The sequence below is a fragment of the Orcinus orca genome, chromosome 19 (genome assembly GCF_937001465.1).
Source record: "Orcinus orca chromosome 19, mOrcOrc1.1, whole genome shotgun sequence".
Classification (NCBI taxonomy): domain Eukaryota; kingdom Metazoa; phylum Chordata; class Mammalia; order Artiodactyla; family Delphinidae; genus Orcinus; species Orcinus orca.
Genome location: NC_064577.1, coordinates 4,589,900 through 4,611,818, shown reverse-complemented (window position 1 = coordinate 4,611,818; position 21,919 = coordinate 4,589,900). Strand labels below are relative to the sequence as shown.

General features: G+C 38.5%; 1 protein-coding gene across 2 annotated transcripts in view; it reads right to left on the bottom strand.

Moving 5' to 3' along the window:
- NLK (nemo like kinase) overlaps nucleotides 1-19,954 on the bottom strand; it is a 146,394-nt gene extending 126,440 nt beyond the window's left edge. For both annotated transcript variants that reach the window (XR_004481974.2, XM_004267148.4), the window contains exon 1: nucleotides 18,118-19,954. Coding sequence is in view for 1 of the 2 variants with exons in the window: in XM_004267148.4 (XP_004267196.1) it covers nucleotides 18,118-18,575 (458 nt within the window). In the remaining variant the exon portion in view is untranslated. The remainder of the gene's footprint in view (nucleotides 1-18,117) is intronic.
- Between the last annotated feature and the right edge of the window lie 1,965 nt (nucleotides 19,955-21,919).

Below are 21,919 nucleotides of genomic sequence, written 5' to 3'. Positions count from 1 at the left end.
ACATTTAGCAGAGAAAGACTGAAATAACTTCTCCTTAAGATCAGGAACAAACAAGGAAATCTGCTCTTGCCCTAGAAATTAGGCAAGAAAATAAAGGCAGCAAGATGGGAAAGAAAAAGTAAAACTCTCTCTTTGCAGATGGCAGGATATTGTATATAGAAAATCATGAGGAATATATTTATAAACTATTAGAACTAATAAAACATGTTCAGCCAGGTTGCAGGGCAAGATTGATATATAAAAATCAGTTGTACACACAAGCAACAAGCAATCTAAAAATGAAATTAAGAAAGCAATTACAATTACAATATCATTAAAAACAATAAAAAATTAGGGATAAACTTAACAAGAAGTATAAAACATACTCTGAAAACAAAATTGAAGAAATTAAAGAAGATCTAAATAAACGGAGGACTTCCCTGGTGGCACAGTGGTTAAGAATCTGCCTGCCAATGCAGGGGATACAGGTTCAAGCCCTGGTCCAGGAAGATCTCACATGCTGCAGAGCAACTAAGCCTGTGTGCCACAACTACTGAGCCTGCACTCTAGAGCCCGCAAGCCACCACTACTGAAGCCTGCATGCCCTGGAGCCTGTGCTCCACAACAAGAGAAGCCACCGCAATGAGAAGCTCGCGCACCGCAACAATGAGTAACTCCTGCTCTCCACAGCTAGAGAAAGCCTGTGCACAGCAACAAAGACCCAACACAGCCAAAAATAAATAAATAAATTTATAAAATAAATAAATGAATAAATAAATAAATGGGAAAACATCCCATGTTCATGGATTAGAAGGCTTAACATTGTTTAGATGACAAAATTCCCCAAACTGATTTACAGATTCAATGCAATCCGTATCAAAGTCCCATCTGGCTTTTTTGCAGAAATTGGCAAGATGATCCTAAAATTCATATGAAAATGCAAGGGACCCAGAGTAGCCAAGACAATCTTAAAAAAAACAACTTATTACAATGTGATAATAATCAACAATGTGACACTGACATAAGGAGAGATTTATAAATCAATGGAATAGAATTTGAGAAATAAACTATTACATTTATGGTCAACTGATTTTCAACAAGAGTGCTTGTTGAAGCACTCAACATTCAAGGTCATTCAACTAGGAAATAAGAATATTCTTTTCAACAAATGGCAATGGGGCAAGCAGATACCCACATGCTAAAGAACGAAGTTGGACCCCCTACCTCACACCATACAGAAATTACTCAAAATGGACCTAACTATAAGAGGTAAAACTAAAAAACTCTTAGAAGAAAGTATAAGTATAAATCTTCATGATCCTTGATTAGGCAAAATCTTAAATATGACACCAAAAGAGCAAGCAACAAAAAACAAACATAAATTGGACTTCATCAAAATTAAAAACTTTTACGCTTCAAAGGACACCAGCAAGAAAGTGAAAAGAATGGGAGAATATATTTGCAAATCATATATCTGATAATGGACTGGTATCTAGAATACACAAAGAACTTAACAACCTCAAATGTCCAGAATAGGCAAATCTAGAGAGACAGAAAGGTTAACAGTTGCCAGGGCAAGGGGGAATGGGGAGCAATTTGCTAATAGATATGAGGTTTCTTTTGGTGGTGATGAAAATGTTCTAAAGTTAAAATGAAAATTTACTCTGTGAATATATTAAAAAAACATTAAATTGTACAGTTTAAGTGAGCAAATTGCATGATGTGAATTATATCTCAAAAAAGCCATTTTTTAAAAAGCAGGCAATAATAAACACAAAATTCAGGATAGTGGTTTTCTCTTGGCAGGGGAAGTAAGGCAGAGAGATGGAGTCGGATGTATTTTAAGGGCAGCTTCAACAGTGTTGATTTTATCTTCTATTTCTTACGCTAGGTTGTGGGTTCATGGATACTTTTTTATTATTCTTCATAACTTCAATCACATATCTTTTATATATATCAATATTACATTTATTGGTTTGTAAAAGAGCACAGGCCTGGGTGAAAGCTCTTTTCTACCATTTGTTAGCTAGGAAGCCTGAGGCAAGTCATTTAGAGCTTTCTGAGCTGTAGCTTCCTCCTCTAAAAACAGGGAGACTATCATGTACCTCCTTATGTTTATAATAAAGAAATTCTTAGCGTTTCTTTAAAGTAAAAGTTATTATTATAAAATCCAAAGTGAAAATCCACTATACTCTCACCTCACTGTAATAACCATTGTTGGTAGATATCCTTTCAGACTTTCCTGGAACATATGAGTAAATTTTTTTATATTTTAAGGGGACAATCTTTTTTTCTTTTTTTTTTTGCGGTACGCGGGCCTCTCACTGTTGTGGCCTCTCCCGTTGCAGAGCACAGGCTTCCGACGCGCAGGCTCAGCGGCCATGGCTCACGGGCCTAGCCGCTCCGCGGCACGTGGGATCTTCCCGGACCGGGGCACGAACCCGCGTCGCCTGCATCGGCAGGCGGACTCTCAACCACTGCGCCACCAGGGAAGCCCTAAGGGGACAATCTTTGACATTGATTTTCACTTAATAAATTGTGAGCATCTTTCAAAGATAACCACTTCACTATTCATAGACATTTAGGTTGTTTTCAATCCGGGGGGATTTCCCCTAGTTTTTTTGTTTTTTCTTTTAGACTTTTTTTATGGTATATTTTACCAAACATACATCTTAAATTTCTACACAGATAAATCTGATGTTCTTGTCTTGCTTTGAAGTCAAGGTAATATACTCTTCTCCTTCTAAGATGATAAAACCAGTTATCCATATTTTCTTCTTACTTTTTGGCTTTGTTTTTTACATTTAAATCTTTAATCCACTTGGACTTTATGAATAGGGATCTAACTTCATTCTTCCCCACCACTAGCTAAACACCCCAACAAAGATACAAAATAAACCAGTGATGTGCTGGAGCTAGCTCATACTGGCTCCTGAGAGACTATCACATTTTCTGGAATTTTGCAAAGCTGACAGTGAAAAATAGAATTTGAGAAATAAACTATTACATTTATGGTCAACTGACCAACATTTATGGTCAAACTGTCAAAAATTAAATTATATAAACTTACAATGAAATAAATTATATTTAAAATAAAGGTAATAAATACTCAGAAATCATCATTCCTAATTATTTTATTATGATTTATGCTTTTACGGTTAACATCTACTTTACCTGTATGGTGAAAACAGTTTACAATGGGTGTGCTACTGTGTTTCTTTTTCCAATTCAGTGTTTAGTGACTTTAGGTTGCTAGCTTGAAACTGGCCATTACAGGAGTATTAGTATTTACAGAAATTGGCAAGCCCTACAAACTAGAGCTTTTTTATTTTTCTGAGAACCTGTTGTTAAACGTATACCAGCACACCACAGAAATAGGGCATTTTTCCTCACTAATTTTAAAGAAGATCTCTAGTACACACTAATCTGCATTTACTCATAAATTTATAGAACAGCATAAGGAGCTTAGTATTTTTTTTTTTTCTGTGCTAGCATCACAGACTGCTTTGGTATGTTTTGATATATTAGATGACACTTTAGACACAGTTTCTATTTTTCTAACATGAGATCACAGCACTGCATTGAGAATGTATTTTTCCTAAATAATTCAACAGCATTCTTATTTCAATGTAGATTATAAAAATAAAGGACTATTTTGGTGAATAGTTGGTTATTGTATATTATTTTTAGATTAGGGCTCTTTACTCTTAAGAAAAAAAATCCAAACACAAAAAAACAAAATCACCACCTTGGGGTAGTCTAAGTACCACTCTGTTTTCTCATAAAAATTCCTCATTGCACGAGGAAGTAGGGATCTATGTAATGGCAAGAGCCAGTGGTAGTACTCTTCTCCGACAGTCACCGTGACATACAAACAGCATTAGGAACTTTCAGCTTAACTACAAACACTTAGTAAGTACCCACCAAGGACCATGTTAGGCTCTGGAGATGCAAATGAAACATGGTCCCAGCTTTTGAAGCTCTCAACATTTTTAGTGGATCAGTAGGTAGAGAATGTGTCTTAAGTGACTACAAGCATTTGCTTTGATTAGTACTGACAGGGAAAGAGACAGAAACAGATGGATTTTCATTTGTCTTCTAAGAACAAGCATTTACCTTAAGAGGAAAAAAAAAAATCGAGGTATTAAAAGAAGAAAGTCTGCCCACCTACAGAGACAAGCTGATGTGTATTGGTAACTAGATCTTCAGCACCTACACCAGTTAAACATCACAATGTCCCTATTTTAATGTCTTTCCTGCTGAGGTACTTTAAGAAGTCAGTGACTTATTTGCAGATACCACTATCAACTGCCATCAAGTAAACCAGCATCTGCTGCATGTATCTTTCTTACCTGTCACAGGCCATTTAGATTTGAACTCCAGCTACCTCATTCTTGGTGTTTATGTTATGAAACTACGTAATGTAATAGCTGGGTGGACTCAATAAAACAACCCACTTCTGCACATAAACCAAAAGACTTTACTTTTAAAGACTTGCTGTCCATTTGGGGTTTCTCATTAACAAAATGTCTTATATCGTAGCCCAAGGAGCAAACACAGCAGCTGCCCTTTTCACATACACAGTTGTGGCTTGATATACACAGTGACGATTTCAACCATTTCTAATCACTAATATTTTAAACTTTAAAATTTATTTCTTAGGAATTTGTGCTACATATGGAAATAATCATTACCCTTTGGGAAACAATGTCTCATTTGCTGAAAATGAGTTTAACAAAGGTATTATTTGGTACTGAAAAATACAGAGCAGTGAATTGGGTGACACAAACCACAATATCATCGGCTCATGTGACTTTATTAGGGTAATCTCCTTAAAAATATATATATAGTAACTTAAAATTTAGCTTCAACAATGTAATATCCTCCGTCATGTCCTCTGTCATAAAATTGTGAAACCAGATCTTAGCTTCTTATTTTGAAAATGTCCCTTAACTCCCAATCTGAGATAAATACTCCAAAAAAGAAAAACTTTACAGAATGGAATATTTCTATTCTGCCTGAAGCCTAGTTTTGACTGGTATGTTTCAGTTGCACATTTGATTCACACTGAATTTTGTTTTAAGTATTAAGGGAATAAATAGCATTCCAAAAGTCACAAGCTTGAAAATTTCCAGTTCGTTTTCTAGTTGGAGACCGTACAAAACTTATTACATGGAACAGTGAGTTGATGCAGTGACCATAAATTTCTTAACACTGTAAGTCTAAATTTAATTGAAACCCAATCTCAGCAAGATCTGTAAAAATAGCCTCAAAGTAGATAAAGCAAAAGTCACAAAATGTTAATCTAGAAGAATGGTTTATGGGTATTATTATTGTACAATTCTTTCAAGTTTTCTGAGGTTTAAAATTTTTCAAATTTTACAGAACATGATTACATACATGAAAAGAGTGAGCTGTTTTCCACCAAAAGCCTTGTAGTTCATGACATTAAACTTTTACCAGAACTTAGAGTCACCAGCACACAAAAACCAAACAACAGAGTATTCTAAATACTCTATTTTTTTTTTCAGAAGCATTGTTCCTGGTTTCATTTATAGAGTTTTGTTTTATATTTGTTTTGCTTTTAGAAGAACACCTCCTCCATTTTCAACAGGCATTAAGTTGGACAGGTATCACTGGTAAAGTAGCAAAGGTCCTGGCTCAGCCTCTTACCAGCTGCATGACCTTGAACAATTCTCTTAGCTTCTTCTCTCTGCATCTCAATTTTCCCACTTATAAAATGAGGCAGTTACACTAGATGCATTCTAAAGTATCTTCCAACTCTATAATTCCTTTCAGATAGAGCTCTAGGCTTGTGAGAATGAAAAAATGAGCCCTCAAAAAAAAAAAAAAAAGGCCAAAAACCTACCTTTGTGATGTTAGTGAAACAAATAGGATACAAAATTGTAAATATACAATGTAATAATCATGATCCCAACGCTAACATTACAAACACACACATTCCAGATTTAAAAAATTGAAAAAAAAATTACACCAAAATACTATTAGTGGCTATCTCTGAGTTGTAGGTTAAAAATAGCTTTTTGGTATTTTCCAAGTTTCCTACAACAAACATATTATTACTTTGATAACAGAGTGGAAGGAGGGAGTTGAAGAGCAAGGAAAAACCCTTCTCTTATGTGCTAAGGGAAATTTTACCTTTGGAAGGCATTCTAGAATCTGAATGAATTTTTCAAAAACAGTTGGGTGTTAATCAGAAAAAAAATCTCTGGTATAGTCATTTACTTGATACCTGTCAACAATCATTCAAAAGCTGTTAGTTATATGCCCTAGGTTAGTAAACTTAAGGAGGTACTGCATTTTTTCACATGTACTGAAACTGGTAATAACAATGATAGCTAACATACACGCATTGCCAAGCACAGTTCTAAGACCTTACATATATATTGATTCATTGAATCCTCACATCAACCCTATGAGATAGATATACCATTATTTACTATCCCCATTTTACATACGAAAACCGGAGGTTAAATAAATTGCCTGCAACTAATAAGCGGTAGAGTCAAGATTTAAATACAGGCAGTCAGTCTGTCATCAGAGTACAGGCTCTTAACTATTAAACCATCCTGTCCCTTTGTACTTAAATGTCCTTTTCAGGTCATTCTTTAACTTCCTTTGCTCTCAAAGTTCGTCTAAACTACTTTTCTTCAACCTGAAAAGAAATAATATTTAAGTACTGGGATAAAAAAGACTGGCCAACATTTTAACTTGCAAGCTTAAAATTATGATTCATTTCTAAGTCATTATTTCAAAGGTACAGGAAGTATAACTTAATCTCCACACATATCACGAGGTAAACAATATGATAACATCTGAGGAATTAAATATGTAGCATTAATTACTAAGTTAAAATTGGAATGTTTTAATAAAAGATGCTTTATTGATTGACGCTAATTTGTCCTCATGAATCTTCTGTGAAAAGAGCCCCTAAAACCAATTGTTGTACCTTTCTAAAATTTCTATTTTATTGAAATGACATTTTAAACCATGTTGTAATTAACTAGTTTGTTTTTTAAAAGAATGCATCAATATTTATTTTGAACACTGGCCTTAGTACACAACCAGCTATCTTCACAATAACCTCAAATACTATAACATGCAGAACCTGGAAAAGCAATACAAAGGAAGCCAACCAATTCAACATAGTTGAAGGTTCTCACCTAATTCTTAGGCAATTCAAACCCAAACCAAGTATACATGTGTCTCTTTTTCTGCACAGTACCATTACCTGTCAATTTTTATGGTTTCTGGGTTACCTTTACTAAAGCTCAAACTTCCCCATATCTAGCCCTGTCAAAGTAAATATAGAAAGCAATAGTTTCCTATCTTAAAAAATTAAAAAGAGAAGAAGTGAGAAAAAAAACCTTTGCATCAGGCTGCCTGTTGTTAACTTAGATGTGCAATGAGACAATCGCCTGATAATTGCACCCTTTGGGTGCTTCTGTACTGGTAAGATAATAAAGAGAAATAAAGTCACCTGGTTTATTTCAATTTACTTACACAATCTGCAAATCTGTAGCTCTCTGCCATGGTACATTAAAAAAATTAGCATGTAAGAAAAATCACCTGCTTATGTAAATTGGAGGACGGTTTTTATCCACGCAGACAGAAAAAAAAAAAAAGGCTCAATCTGGGTCAAATGACTAATTTTATCCATTTGTTCAAATGTCTCTCTTCACCTTTTCTCTGTAGCTCAGAGCAAGAATTTTAGGTCAAGGAACGGATAAACAAAAAGTTTCTGTGTTGTCCATTCCCCTGTAAGAAGTCTGCTGCCTCACACTACTGAGCTCTATATTACTTAAACTGAAAACAAGACTGAGAACTTTATCTAGATAACAAAACCACAACACTGAGAGAGCAAAGAAAAGAAATCAGTGGAGGATATCTGATCCAACTGGGAAGGAAAGCAAAAATGGCAAGGATCAAGTACCAATTTTACCTTTTGCTACTTTAGGCAAACAGGGCTTCAGAAAAGGAAAATACTCCAAATAATTCAGGGCAGGCAGGACAACTTCTCTACAAAGAACATTATTCCACTTTGCTCTATAAACACACCCTGTCAAGTTCTTCTGAGTCTGACATAAGTTAGATGAATGCGTTCTTGGTCATTTAATGACTCCCTTCCCAGCATTCATTGCTGGAATTCAGCCCTCCCACTTATAACTGACTCCATCTCCAGGTCCAGGGGTGGACCTGACTGATCCAAAAGTAACCTTAACCCCACTGACAGTGACTGGTTCAGAAATGAGTGAACAACCCAATAAAGGCCAAAGAGACTCTAGAACTGGGCTGGTCAATAAGACAGTCAGTAGCCCCATGGATACTGAACACTTGAAATTTGGTTAGTCCAAATTGAGAAGTGTTGTAAGCGCTAAGAGACACACTGGATCTTGTACATTTTGTATGAAAAAAGGAATGTAGAATATCTAATTAATGACTTTTATAGTAATAACATTTGAAATGATAATATTTTGGATATATTGAGTTAAGTAAAATAATTACTAAAATTAATTTCACCTGTTTCTTTTTACTTTTTTAGTGTAGAAAATTTTAAATCACATTATGTGGCTTGCATTATACAGTTGACCCTTGAACAACTCGAAGGTTAGGGGTGCTGACCTCCCCTGCCCAGTGAAGTCAAAAATCCATGCATAACTTTTGACTCCCCCCAAACTCAACTTCTAGTAGCCTATGGTTGACTGAAAGGAAGGCTTACTGATAACATAAACAGTCGATTAACACATATTTTGTATGTTACATATATTATATACTGTATTCTTACAACAAAGTAAGCTAGAGAAAAGAAAATGTTATTAAGAAAATCACAGAGGAGAAAATACTTCTGCAGTGCTATTTACAAGATGAATCATCTGTCAGTACCTATCAATACTGTCTTATATGATACAAAACACTGTAGACATTATACATATCACTAATGCTAGACGTCCAAAATGAAAAGATAACATGAAAAAGAAATTAATATTTATTTACAGGTATAACTAGTCATGCATTGGTAACAAAGAAGCAGCAATATGTTAGCTTTATGGTAGGCTAGTTTAATCAATATGAGTATTGGAAACATTGTTACATTTTTTAAAAAGCCAGTTACCTGTGATGATAGGCTGATATAGTTTCTCCAACTCTGAATAAATAGTGGGGGCAGGGAGCATACTGTATGTTAATGTAATTCTTTGAAAGCAAAGTTATAAAAGAGTAAGAAAACTAACACACTATTAATTTTATATTAAACATCATTCACCTTGCCTATGTAAGGATAGACTAGTATCTACATATATTTTATGCATTCATGACACCTTTTACTTAATGTTTTGGATATTTCTAGGCTATGTGGTTTGTGAGTTTTTTCAAATTCTCACAAATCTCTAAGAAAGTTTCCAATATACTTATTTTTAAAAATCTGCATATTAAGTAGACCTGCACAGTTCAAACCCATGTTGTTCAAGGGTAAACTGTGTATCTAGGGACAGCGCTACTGGCTTACTGAGGACTATTGAGGACCTCTATGAAACTGCTCCCTTCCTGCTGTGGAAGAGCTTTAGGAAGTCGAGCTCCCTCTATCTCTGGGCATGTATGCCCTAAACTGCTATAGCCTTAAAGCTGTGACACAGCTCTTTTTCTGGGAGATCCATCTGCAAACTAGTAAATTCCCTATGTAAATTCAAAATTTCAAAGATTCGTAAAAACAAAACATTTTAAATCAACTTGCTAGTTAATGTAAGCACTGGTAGGCAAATCAGCTTACCTGGTTACTCACAAAAAAAGACAAAATACTTAACATTAGACATTATTTAAATATTTAAAAATCACTCCAAATATTTAGGAAGGCAAGCAAATAAGTCTAAAACATTAAAAAGGGAAAGTACTATCAGGAAAATAATACCAAATTTATATTGAGGAAAAAATTGATTGCTCATTTGCAAACAGGCAGGCCCTTCACAACTGCACCACAACATGTATAATCATTACCAATAAGTCAGTAAGAGGAGAAAGTGAGTCTTTTGGACAAACTGCACACTTAAAATCTGATCCCAAATTTGAAAACTCTATGTAAGTCATCACACTGGAAAAGGGTTACATTTACCTCATCCTACCTTTAAACAATTTGACAAGCTATTCAACATCTGGAGGCCTGAAGAAAGCTGTCTTGTGGTCACTAGCAGAATCTATTTGCCCAAAGTAATGCCAGAATGCTTTACAAATATTAATGCAATTTTATAATATAAACTTAGGAAGCACAGGATTTTATAAATGAGGAAACCAAGACTCAGAAAAGTCAAATAACTTTATCAAGGTCATAGAGTTGTTGGTACCAAGGCAGGGACCATAACCTTGTCTCCTAACAAGTTTAGTTAGTACTTTATTACCCTGTCATTTAAGAAAAAGAATCCTCCCAAGGAAATGGTGCCTTGAATATAATAAACATCAAGTTCCCTGGTTTATTAAACTATAAATAACAACTTGGGATTTGGGAGAATTTTATTAACAATAAAAGTGCTGCTAATACTGAAGACATTCTTTAGAAAGAAACATATATATATATATATATATATATCAGAGGGGGAAAAAAATCATACAATCATTCTCTCATGTGCCATCAATGATCTGCTTGCTAAATTCAATGGCCTTTTCCACCCTCATTTTGACTTCATCTGCACCAAAGATCACTCCCATCTTCCTAACCATCTTCTGCTGTGCGTAGGTTGTCACTCTATGCACTATGAACACATTTTCCTATCTGACTACCCTTAGTTCCACCGCCAATAATTTCTTCCACCTACAACTGAGAACATTCCCTAAGGCCCAGACCTCAGCTACCTCTACTCTTCCATTTACATGTCTTAAAAAAAAATCAATCTGAACAAGTCACTCTCTTACTTAAAAACTTCCAATGGTTGCCATTCCTAATATTTCAACCTTTTTCATTATTGCCCGCCCCCAGGAGCGTTTTCAGACATTTTCCCCCTTAACTGCCCCCGCATGAAATTTTAACAACATAGATATGTTGTATATCTGTTTATGTACTGTATGTATATATGTGCTTTACTCATAAAAAGAGTAAGTTTTTTTTTGCCCCTCTCCCACGTACCAATGGCGTCTCATCTCTTCAGCAGGACACTCCAACCTCTTCAGGATCTAGCTCAAGCTTTCGTCTCCACCCTTATCTCCTATCACCTTCAGCAACTCCAGCCCCGTGAGTCCCCCTCACAAGGGCCCATCCACTCATAATGCCCTTCCCCGTTGCGGACTCTCTCATTTTTTTTTTTTTTTTTTTGCAATACGCGGGCCTCTCACTATTGTGGCCTCTCCCGTTGCGGAGCACAGGCTCCGGACGCGCAGGCTCACGGGTCCAGCCGCTCCGCGGCATGTGGGATCTTCCCGGACCAGGGCACGAACCCGTGTCCCCTGCATCGGCAGGCAGACTCTCAACCACTGCGCCACCAGGGAAGCCCGACTCTCTCATTCTTAAGACTCAGTAGTTGAGGTATTATCTCTTCTAGGAAGCATCCATACCTTCCACAGAAATTCCTCCTCTGTATTCCCGGGGAGTATCTCTATTGCTGCATTTATGGCAGTGAATTACAACTATCCATTTACAAATCTCTCTCCCCCACTAGATCATAATCTCCTTTAAATCCTTATCATCCAGCACAGTGCCTGGCAAACAGTCAACACACAGTAAATGAGTATTATAAGAACAAGTGAAAATAATTTGTCCTTATGTTTTTGACGGTTTCAAATTTAGTTTCAATTCTCCATCAAGACTCCCTGAGAGCAGGGATGTATCACTTTTCATACTGTTTATTTAACTGTAAGCTCCTTCAGGGCAATACTGTGACTTAAACATCTTTATATCCCAAGCACCGTACAGATAATAGCAGAAACTTGAAACAGGTTTGCTAAATTAGTAATAGAACGAAATATCCTCATTAGTGCCTACAACAGTGCTGGTCTGTAGCAGGCTGACAATAAAAATACTTTGACTCGTGACTTCCAACAGTGTCAAAACCTTCCATATGATTCAATTAGCCAAACCAATTCAAAACACAGATGTGAAACTGGGTTTAGGTAAAGAGCACCAATCATGATCAAAGGCAGAATTCCCTGTACAGAGTCCCTCTACTCACACCATTACAATTAACTATTAAAGTTGAACTCAGTATAGTTTCCTTAGAAGTCATCTTTTCATAATGCCAAAGTGCCAGAATTTTTTCTAATGTCTCTTGGCTAGGTACCTTACAACTACTGACTGGGTCTATGAGGACTTGTCACGTGCTTATTCACAGTATTACAGCTGTTGCCTCAGGCACTCTTTGTTACCCCCAAGCAACAAAAGGATCAAACTGACAAGCTATTTTAGTTAGGAAATCATTGTTGATCTGCATTAGATGACCCAATCAACAAATAATTCACGTATTATGGAAGCACAGGGAATCATAAGTAAAACTCAAATATAATCTTATAATGGGAAGAGCTTCTATCCAATGACTTCTTTCTGTTTGGTTGGATGACAAATGTAAAAGTTTCTTTGGCTTTGACAATTCCCATCAAAGAAATCAAATCAGCATATTAAGGAAACTTACAGTAAACAAACAGTTGATTCTTAAACTGCTAGGACATCAACAAATCTAATAAGAACCACCAAGAATAGACACTCAATTCTACATATAGAAGTCAGTGAAACTCTAATGCTCCAAGTTGTGAAGATAATGAAATATTCCAGTACTCCATTAGAAGATGGCTTTTTATATCAAGGAACAACAATGCTACAGTTGCCTAAATTTTGAGGATTAAATCCCAGAACTTGAGACTCAAATAAACATTCAGTTAATGTACTTTGCAAATATTCTTCTAGCATAGCACATGAAAGGGAACTACATCTACCCCTATTTCTTTCTCAGGACATGCACCAGTGGTTACTAACTGACAGCTAAAAAAGATGCATGTAATTTTGAGGGATATTGTTGTTTTAGCTTGTCTGAAAAGGCAACTCTTTCTGAAACGTGTTTTTTAAGGAAAAAAAATCACCTTTTTTCTTTTAAGCTGATATTCAATAGCAGAACATGACATTTCTCCCTAAGAATACAATGAGTTTCTTTTGTTGTTTTGTTTTGTGTTGGTTTTGTTTCATTTTTGGTTTTTGAATAAAATCTGCATAATCTTGTCCAAGAGCCCAAGTACAAAATGACTTCCAGTGTTACAGGCTATGGAGTTTCTCTCGCCAAGAAACCAGTTCAATATCATTAGACTGTGTTACTTTTATTTTCTCTCTTTGCCTCCTCTGCTTTATGACAATGAACCTGCAGTTTCTAAAAGTAAGTTCGTTTGTAGTTAAAACTAACAATATAGATTTCCACATTTCTAGTTTCACACGGATGCTTTGTTATGTCTAGAAGAGCAACCGTTTCCTTTTTATGGTGCAGGCTCTGCTTCTTCAAAGCTCTTTTCACAAAGCAGACCCCCCCAAAGAATCCAGCTGTGGCTGTTAATCTTGGCTGATAGAGAAACTTCTCAATACTACAGATTCTCAACCTGTAAAACACAGTTAATAACAATACACTTTAGTATACCACTCTTTCTGATGCAACTAACTCCAGCATTTTCCCAAAATTATCCCAAAAGCATTCCCCATTTTTCCAAATTATAGTTTGCTATTTGAGGAGTAAAGGAGAGAAAACATCAGAAAATACAAGATGCCTCTAATTTTCACAAGATGAGCAAGCTAGACAATCTCTGCCATGCATAAGGATTTACACTGAATAATTTTTGATTAAATCATACATTTCCCCTGCCTCACTGTGATCTTCTTTAACAATTCACACCTTTTCATCCAAACACAAGTAAAATGAATTTCTACTAAAGCTGAACTTTGACAATAAGGATGTCCTTCATTTGTTACATTCTGAGAAAAAAAAAATTAATGTCCTTCCAGGCATGGAAATCCATACTTTCTAAAACAGTACAGACGATCTGGCTAAACACCTACCAAGTCCATACAAACATGTATATTATGTTTTTTCTATGCATTTGTTTTTAATTAATTGAGAGAATTGGACAGAATATTTTACCCTAACTCTAAATTCAACCCTCCTTACTTCCCTGGCATGTAGCACAACTAAGGGGACACTCTATGGTATTTAAAGTCATGCCTCCAAAAAATAGTCTGCATGTTGATTTTACCTGATAAATCTGATCTTATGTGAAGCCACTTCTATGCATATTTACACAAGTTTGATTCTCCTACCAAAAGTAACCACAATAAAACCCAGCTAACATTTATTGAGTGCTTACTGTGTGCTAGACAGTGTACTCACTGGTTTACAAGGATTACCTCATTTAATCCTCATACCAATTGTACGAGACAGGTGCTAGTATTATCCTCACTGTATAGATGAGGAGCAGAGAGGTTAAACAATATATCAAGATCACACAGCTAGTAAGTAACTAAGTATCAGTACAGTGATGCTTAAGTTTCAAACTACTTAAATAAAGGTAACCTGCTGAAGGAATTAGAATAATAAAATTCAAAGTTCTCCAACTTTACTTGGAGTACAAAGACAACAGACTGAATGAATCCCAGGATCTTTGATCTTTCAATTAATCAGATAAGTAAAAAACACTGATTTTATAAAGGAGAAGCTTTTTCCACTCACTTTTATTAAGGTGGCAATATGTACCATTAATTCAATCTGATATTTTTGGCTGACAATGTCAAAACTGCCTGGGTTTAGCGGTCCTCAAACCTTTCTCATGGGGTCAACTTCCTCCAATTCTCAAAAGCATACACTTCATGAGCCCCTGAAGCCTTTATGTTATAATACATCTTTAAGAACAGTATAACTTACTTTCCTCTGGCAAATGTGAACTACAGACAAGAAGGTATTTACATTATTCTCACCAAACAACTGAGGGTCCTGTTTGTGAGTTGTTTTGCGTTTTGGTTTTGCATTATGAAAATGTCCATATGGGCATTTGAAAGCCTTGTTATCTGATGAAGAAGGTCAAATTATATACAATGCTTTGATAACCCATGAACAATATTCTGTCATTGGCAATGAACGTGTCTCAGGCTACCCCATGATATTACTAGGTAAACTGGAAACCTTACTTTGAGATAAAACACAGCAGACAGTTGTTAATGAAACCTTAATTGAACTGTCAAAGCACCACCTTTACCAGCAAGGTAATATGTAATTCACTATTTTTACACAACTGTCCAACACTGATAGGTTATTCCAATAGTTAAATTCAGCAGAAAGATAAATCAAGCCTGGTAGACTAAATTGTTCAGTGATAAATCTGAATGGTAAAATGCTGCATCACTTCTACAAATATCTCTCCTTGTCTACATGGAGAAACAATAATATCCCTCAAAACTATATGCAACATATTTAGCCATCAGTTAGTACCACTGGGTACACGTACAAAAAAAGAAACGAGAGCAGATATAGTTTCTTTTCATATGCTATGTCAGAAGAAAAATACTTGCAAAATGTATTAAACATATTTGAGTCTAAGTGAATCTTATAATGCCCAAGTAGTTATATGGTGCTTTGAATTAAATGATGTATCATTAGGAGAATATTTTTATGTTCCATTTTAATCACTTTAGAAAATAGTTGTTTCAGACTCATTAGGTGCCTTCTAAATTAAAATGAAAAATTTTCATTCAGTTAGTTAAAAAGTAAAAAAGCTCACTAATATCTTTTGCTTAGGTTTGAGAATACCAGTGCAATTCACTGTGGTTTGGTGTCCAGATCTCTAGTTTTAATAATCTTACTCACGTCATATAGCAGTCAAATTCCAAATATAATAAGCAATTCAGACAGCAATTCATAAATATGTAAATATAAAAATAGAAAAGAATTTGCATACTAAAACACACACCTGGAACTCTTTCCTCTTTTTTTTCATACCAAATTGTATTTCACCTGTAACAGCTGATAAAAACATTCAATGCAGCTAAGTAGAAAAACTTGATTAAAGAACAAAGGAGGACCTGACCAGGAGATCAAGTAACCAAGCAGCAAAGATGCCACAACACTGTGGTAGGTGCTGGGGAAAAAAAGAAGTACTCTAGCAGACACAGTCACTACCCTCATAGGGCTTACAAATGTAGTCAGTCAGACAGGGCAAACGCTCAACAACTGGTGTACAGTGGAAGATGGCAGAGATATGGAGGTACTTCAAGTACATGGAAAGAACTCCATGGGTGGTAGAAGGGGTCGATCAATGAAAGAACCTAGAATGGATTCAAATCAAACACATTCAGCTTTTCATGTATTGGTAATTCAGAACACCCACTACCAGAATGTTTGCTGTGGGATATGTTTCAGCACTACAGTTCCTCACCTCCCTCCCCTTAAAAAAAAATTCCCTTAGCACCAACTTGAAGTTAAAACTTCTACAAATCACATCACCATTTGATAGAAATGTAGGTGAATAACATCTTTAGAACATAGTCAAGAATGCTGCAACCCATTTCCCTTTCAGCATCTCTAGTTCTTAGCGCTGCATGCAAAGCACTAAAATGAAAGAAAGCATCCAGGTCTAAGAAAATCCAAACAAATTCTCAGTAAATCAATGACAAAATTTAAAGCAAGGAACAATCTTTTTCCTGCCCCCTGCCCCCCCACTTTGAAATCCTCAAGGGCTGGACAAGGAACAGCAGTTCACAGTGCAGTCCCTGAGGACAGGATATGGAAGGGACGAGAGGAAGGCAAGAACAGGCAGGTCCCTGAGCAGAGACTGAAAAGGCACCATTACCGGCTGCATTCTTTCCCACCAGGAATCCCACACACCTTGGAGAACTTGCTGGGAAAACACTGGACTTCACCAGTTTAAAAAAAGACGGATCGGATCACTTAGTAGCCTAGTTTATAAAATCTGAAATGTAAATAAAGATGGCCAGATATAATGCAAAAATGAAACATGTCAATTATAGCCTGAAAAGCAATGACGAAAGGAGACATTTACTAGGCTAGTTCCAAAGAGTTCGTTCTCCTGTGGTGATGAGGGCTTTTCTATACATTAACAAGAATCTTTTCTTTTTTTAAATTGAGGTATAGTTGAAGGAATCTATTTTTGAAGCACTGAAAACATCAATTCATTTATCCACACCAGAATACTTAATCCTTGGGGGGAAAAGCTCAGTTCACTCTAGTTTTGAAAGAAATAGGACCCTACAATGAGAAATACATTTTATTATAAACTATCAATCTTCCTAAGAAGGACAAATAGACAAAATGTTGCATTTAAGAAGCCCTCGGACTTTAAAAAGTATACTAGCACTAGCAAAAGTAGAGAAGTTTCATGTTTAAAAAGTATACTTCCTACTGCAGCAGCCAACCAAGGGATAACAGCAACTTACAAGCCACTAAATGACACTAAAACATTACACTGAATGTGGGCCACTGCATAGTTACAGTCTACTGACCTCAATTGTGGTACTCATGTGTGATGCTATATTTAATGCATTCTTATCAAAAGACTAAAGCTACATACTTCCCAACTGTAGCTTTATGGTTTAAAATAAACCACTCATGCAATGACTTAACTGGTTCAACTATGAACCTTATCTTCCTTCTGGGGATCAAGATCACAAATTAAGGAATGAAAAGACAGAAAGAGCAAAGTAGTTATGCAACGTATACCCCAATGACAAGACTATTATAAAGAATCCAGTTTGGGTCAGTTGTGACATTTGCTGCAATTGGGCAACTGATTCAAACTAAATCAAACATGAGAGATGGCCAAGGTCTGTGTAGAAATAAGCATTCCATGCATTCATCTATTTACTGAATCTCCATTCAGTGGCTTGCTTAGGTTCTACACAATAGGTTTGGTAGACAACAAACTTATGTGAGTTACTTAACAGAGGGTGCTCCACCAACGCTGTCCATGACTCCAAAGCACAAGCCTAGATAACCGATGCCATCAGGCCTCTTTACCAGGTAAGGAAGGGTGCCTTCCTACAGTTGAGCTGAGAAGCTTGTTCCACTTGGGTTGACATGGAGAAAACCATGAGAAAGGACCTGCCCAACGACAACCATGAGAAGAAACCAGGAGAGGCTGTGTTTTTCTTTGGATACTCACCAGACGACACCAAAGGCTCCATATCCAATAGGTCTATCCGGCTCAATATCCAGCTGCTGTTGTGGATGATGCGAGTGCTGATGATGGTGCGCCTTAACTGTGGCAGCTGCGGCAGCCTGTACCTGAGCTGGGGCTGCTGCAGCTGGTCCAGGAGCCTGACCCGGTGCCGGTGATGGGAAATACGGCTGCTGCTGCCCAGGGTTTAACATGGCTGCAGCTGCGGCCGCTGCTGCGGCTGCCGCAGCTGCAGAGGAGGTATGCTGCTGTACGGGGTGGACAGCAGCAGCCGACCCGGGATGAAGATGGTGCTGAGGGTGGTGGTGGTGGTGAAGGTGAGGAGGAGGGAGGTGTGGAAGGTGGTGGTGATGGTGGTGGTGGTGCCCTGCTGCTGCCGCAGATGTACCGCCATTGTAAGCCGCCATCATTTTTGCGTTGGCTCTTGCGCCACAAAGAGACATTCAAAAAAAAATGCCCTTTGATTGGAAAGCAAACTGGGTCAAGCTGTCATTTGGCCATTTAAAAATGAAGAAAAAACCCACTCACTCCACCTCCAAAATCATGGAGCGGAAGTGGCTTTATGTCTTCATCAGTCAATCCAGACAAGTTAGAGGATCTTGGTGTTTAATTTGGGGGTGAGTGTGTGTGGAAGGGTGTGGGTTGCCCCCAAAAATAAAAGAAAAGAGAAAAGAAAAAGAAAAAGAAAAAGGAAAAAGGGACCCCTTCCCCCCAGGTTTCCTGCCACAAGTGGGTACTAAAACTCCATCCTTAATTCGGGGGAGGTTCCAACTTTGAATGTGGGAATAAAGGCCAAACCTCCCGACCCCCTGAACTCCACACGCGAAAAGGATCAGGTAACACACCACCCTGGGAATCTTGTAAGAGGCTTGACTCATCTACCCCTTCCATTCCCACATCCTTTTCTAAACACCTACCACCTCCTCAAAAATGCAACTGAAAAAAATTCCAACCACCCCAAAGTGAAAAGATGGGGGGAAATGTTCAGGGAAACTAGCTCCCCCCCTCGAACTCTCAGGCCTTCCTACATCTCCCCCTACTCCTCGTCAGGTTGACCTGATTGGGGGGGCGGGGGGGGGGTACTAAACTTTCCCGAACAGAAAAGAGCCAGGGAAGGAGGCAGGAGGGACAGAGTGAGCAGAGGAGGCGACAGGGCAGGACAGAGAGGAGAAAGAGAACCGGGGCAAAGTGAAGGTAAGGAGGTGCGGGGAGCAATGAAAGAGAGGTGGGCAGCACTCGGACGCCCAGACACAGGGAACCGCCCCGGGAGGAGGTTAAGGTCCCGGGGCCAAAGAATGGGAGCCCCGGGAGACGGGCGGGGTGCAGTCGGAAGCGGGCTGACTCCTGCCCCCGCCGCCGGCTGCTTCTGCTGAGGAGGGTTGGGGGGGAGAGCGGGTGGGTCCCCCCGCGCGACGGCCCCCGCAGGGCTCAAGGCTGCTCCGTCTCCCCCCCTCCCCCCCACCCGGCTTCCGTCCCCGCGGCCGCTTTCTCCTCAGCCGCCGCGGCCGCTTTCTCCTCGAGCCGCCGCCTCCTCAGCCGCCGGTGCCGCCGCGGCCGGACTCACCTCCCCTAGCAAAGCCGGATAGAGCGGAGCCAGCGGCGGACACGCGCAACCAGCCGCCGAGGCCCCGCCCCCGCCTCACACTGACCGGCTACCCTAGCCAATCCACGCCCACCTGTCCGCGTCCGCCTCCAATCCCGGGCCTGGAGCTTCAGACAGGCGCACTGTTCGGCCAGTGGCGACAGAGTGTGGGTCTCCTGGGGAAATCCCGCCCCCGAGCCGGGATGGGCAGATCGAAAGACCAATCAAAAGGCAGAGTTGGGCCTGACCGACAAGACCAAAAGCGAATTAAACACCAAAGATCTCCGTGACATTTTCTTTCGCCTCTCTCCTCTTTTCTTTTTCTTCTTTTATTTTTTTGGCAGGAGCAGGAAGCTGCGTGCTAATCCCGCCTGCAAAAGCTGGAAGAGAGGGGTGGAACGAAAGAACCAATCGTGAGCCGGGCACCAAGAACAGAGCAACCAATCATTGGCTTGAAGAGGAAGTGGGCTGAGACTGGGACCAGATAGACACTTGATTTGACAAATGGAAAAAAAGACTGCTCTCGGTCCCACCCTTCAGGTCTCCTATAGGTCAGGATTGTGGCGAATTCGCTGTCATATCAGCGATGATCAAGGGGCGGGGCCAAGTGTAAGGGGTGTGGTCTAAAGACGGGGGCGGGACCTAGATGAAGAAGGCGGAGTCCAAATCATCCATTGATTGGAATCATCTACTACCCCTTTTAAAAACATCAGGTGTGGAGAAATAGGAGCAAAAGGGGATGTCGAGCTTCAGAAACTCAACCAAGGTTATTCAACAAGACAGTCACTGAAGAAACTCAGTAGACTGACAGTTCATAGCCTATAGCTGGTCCTCCATGGCTAATCCTCATAGTGGCAGAAAGACGCGTTATTTCGTTTTCACAACTACATGCTCATTGAACGATAGGGCTATTGATACTAATTAAGACAACAAAAATAATAAACTTAACCACAAAGACTGTAATTTTCTCCCATATTTTCTAATAAGTTCTAGTCATTGAAATCTTACTAAAATAACATCTTTCACTTTCACATAACCTCACTTAATTTATTTTTCTTTAAAAATATGAAATAATAAGCTTACAGTACCTTACCCTTACTAAAATTGTGCACTCAATCCTGGAAATCATCATTGATTCCTCTTTTGCCTGCCCACTCCTCCCCTTCTAGTCAATCATCAAGTCTTAAACGCTTTTGAACACTTCTAAACACACACACCCTTCTCCCCAGTCACCACAGTATTACCCAAATGCATGCCACTAGCATCTTTAATTAACGCATCTCCCTGCCTGCAGGCTTGCTCTCCTCTAATCCGCCCTCCACTGAGAGCATTGCAATCTTTTAAAAATACAAGTCTGACCACACCCCTACCCTTGAAAAAAGTCAGTAAGTCTAAATAGCCCAGCTAGATCTGGTTCCCGCCTTCCTCAGCAGTCTTATCTCTCACCTCAACCCTCTATGCTCCAGACATTCTGAATTTCTTTCAGTTCCTCAAATGGTTTGTTGCCTCCAAGCCTTCAAGCATATCTTCAGCTCCAAACACTCCCCACTCCACTCCTCTAACTTATAGTTCAGGTCTTCACTTTTTTTTCTGGAAAGCTTTCCCTAACCCTGTGGTAGAGTAAGTGCTTCTGTCATATAGATATATAACAAGGCACTACCTCCCTCATAGCACTGAGAACTCTTTATTTTTTAATTGTTTATTGAGTTTGACCAGGACAGAAAGCTTGTCTGTCTCACTCTGTGATATGCCCGGTTCCTTGGGCAGAGTCTAAAAGGTGAAGGTAATAAAGATTTGCATGCGTTTCTGAGAACAGAAGTGGGTACCAGTCCAAGCTCTGCTATTCACTAACTTTATGACTTAGGCAATTTAACTTTTCTGAGTTTCAGTTGCCTCGACTGAAAGTGAAGGTAATAATATATGCCTCATCAAGTAGAGTTGGGGATTAAATTAAGGTGATACATTTTAAAGTTCCTGGCAATATATGTTCATTCTCTTTCAATCAGAATCTTGGGGGTGGGGGGCAGGAATCTGTTTAATAAGCCCTCCAGGTGATTCTTACATGCACTAAAGTTTGAGAAGCACTGGCCTAAAGGGGCTGAGTCAACTTTACTTTTCTGTATCTAGTATAGCACCTGGCACCTAGAAAGTGCTCAATGCATGTGAAATAAAGAAATACATCCAATTCACCAGAAAATTATTGCA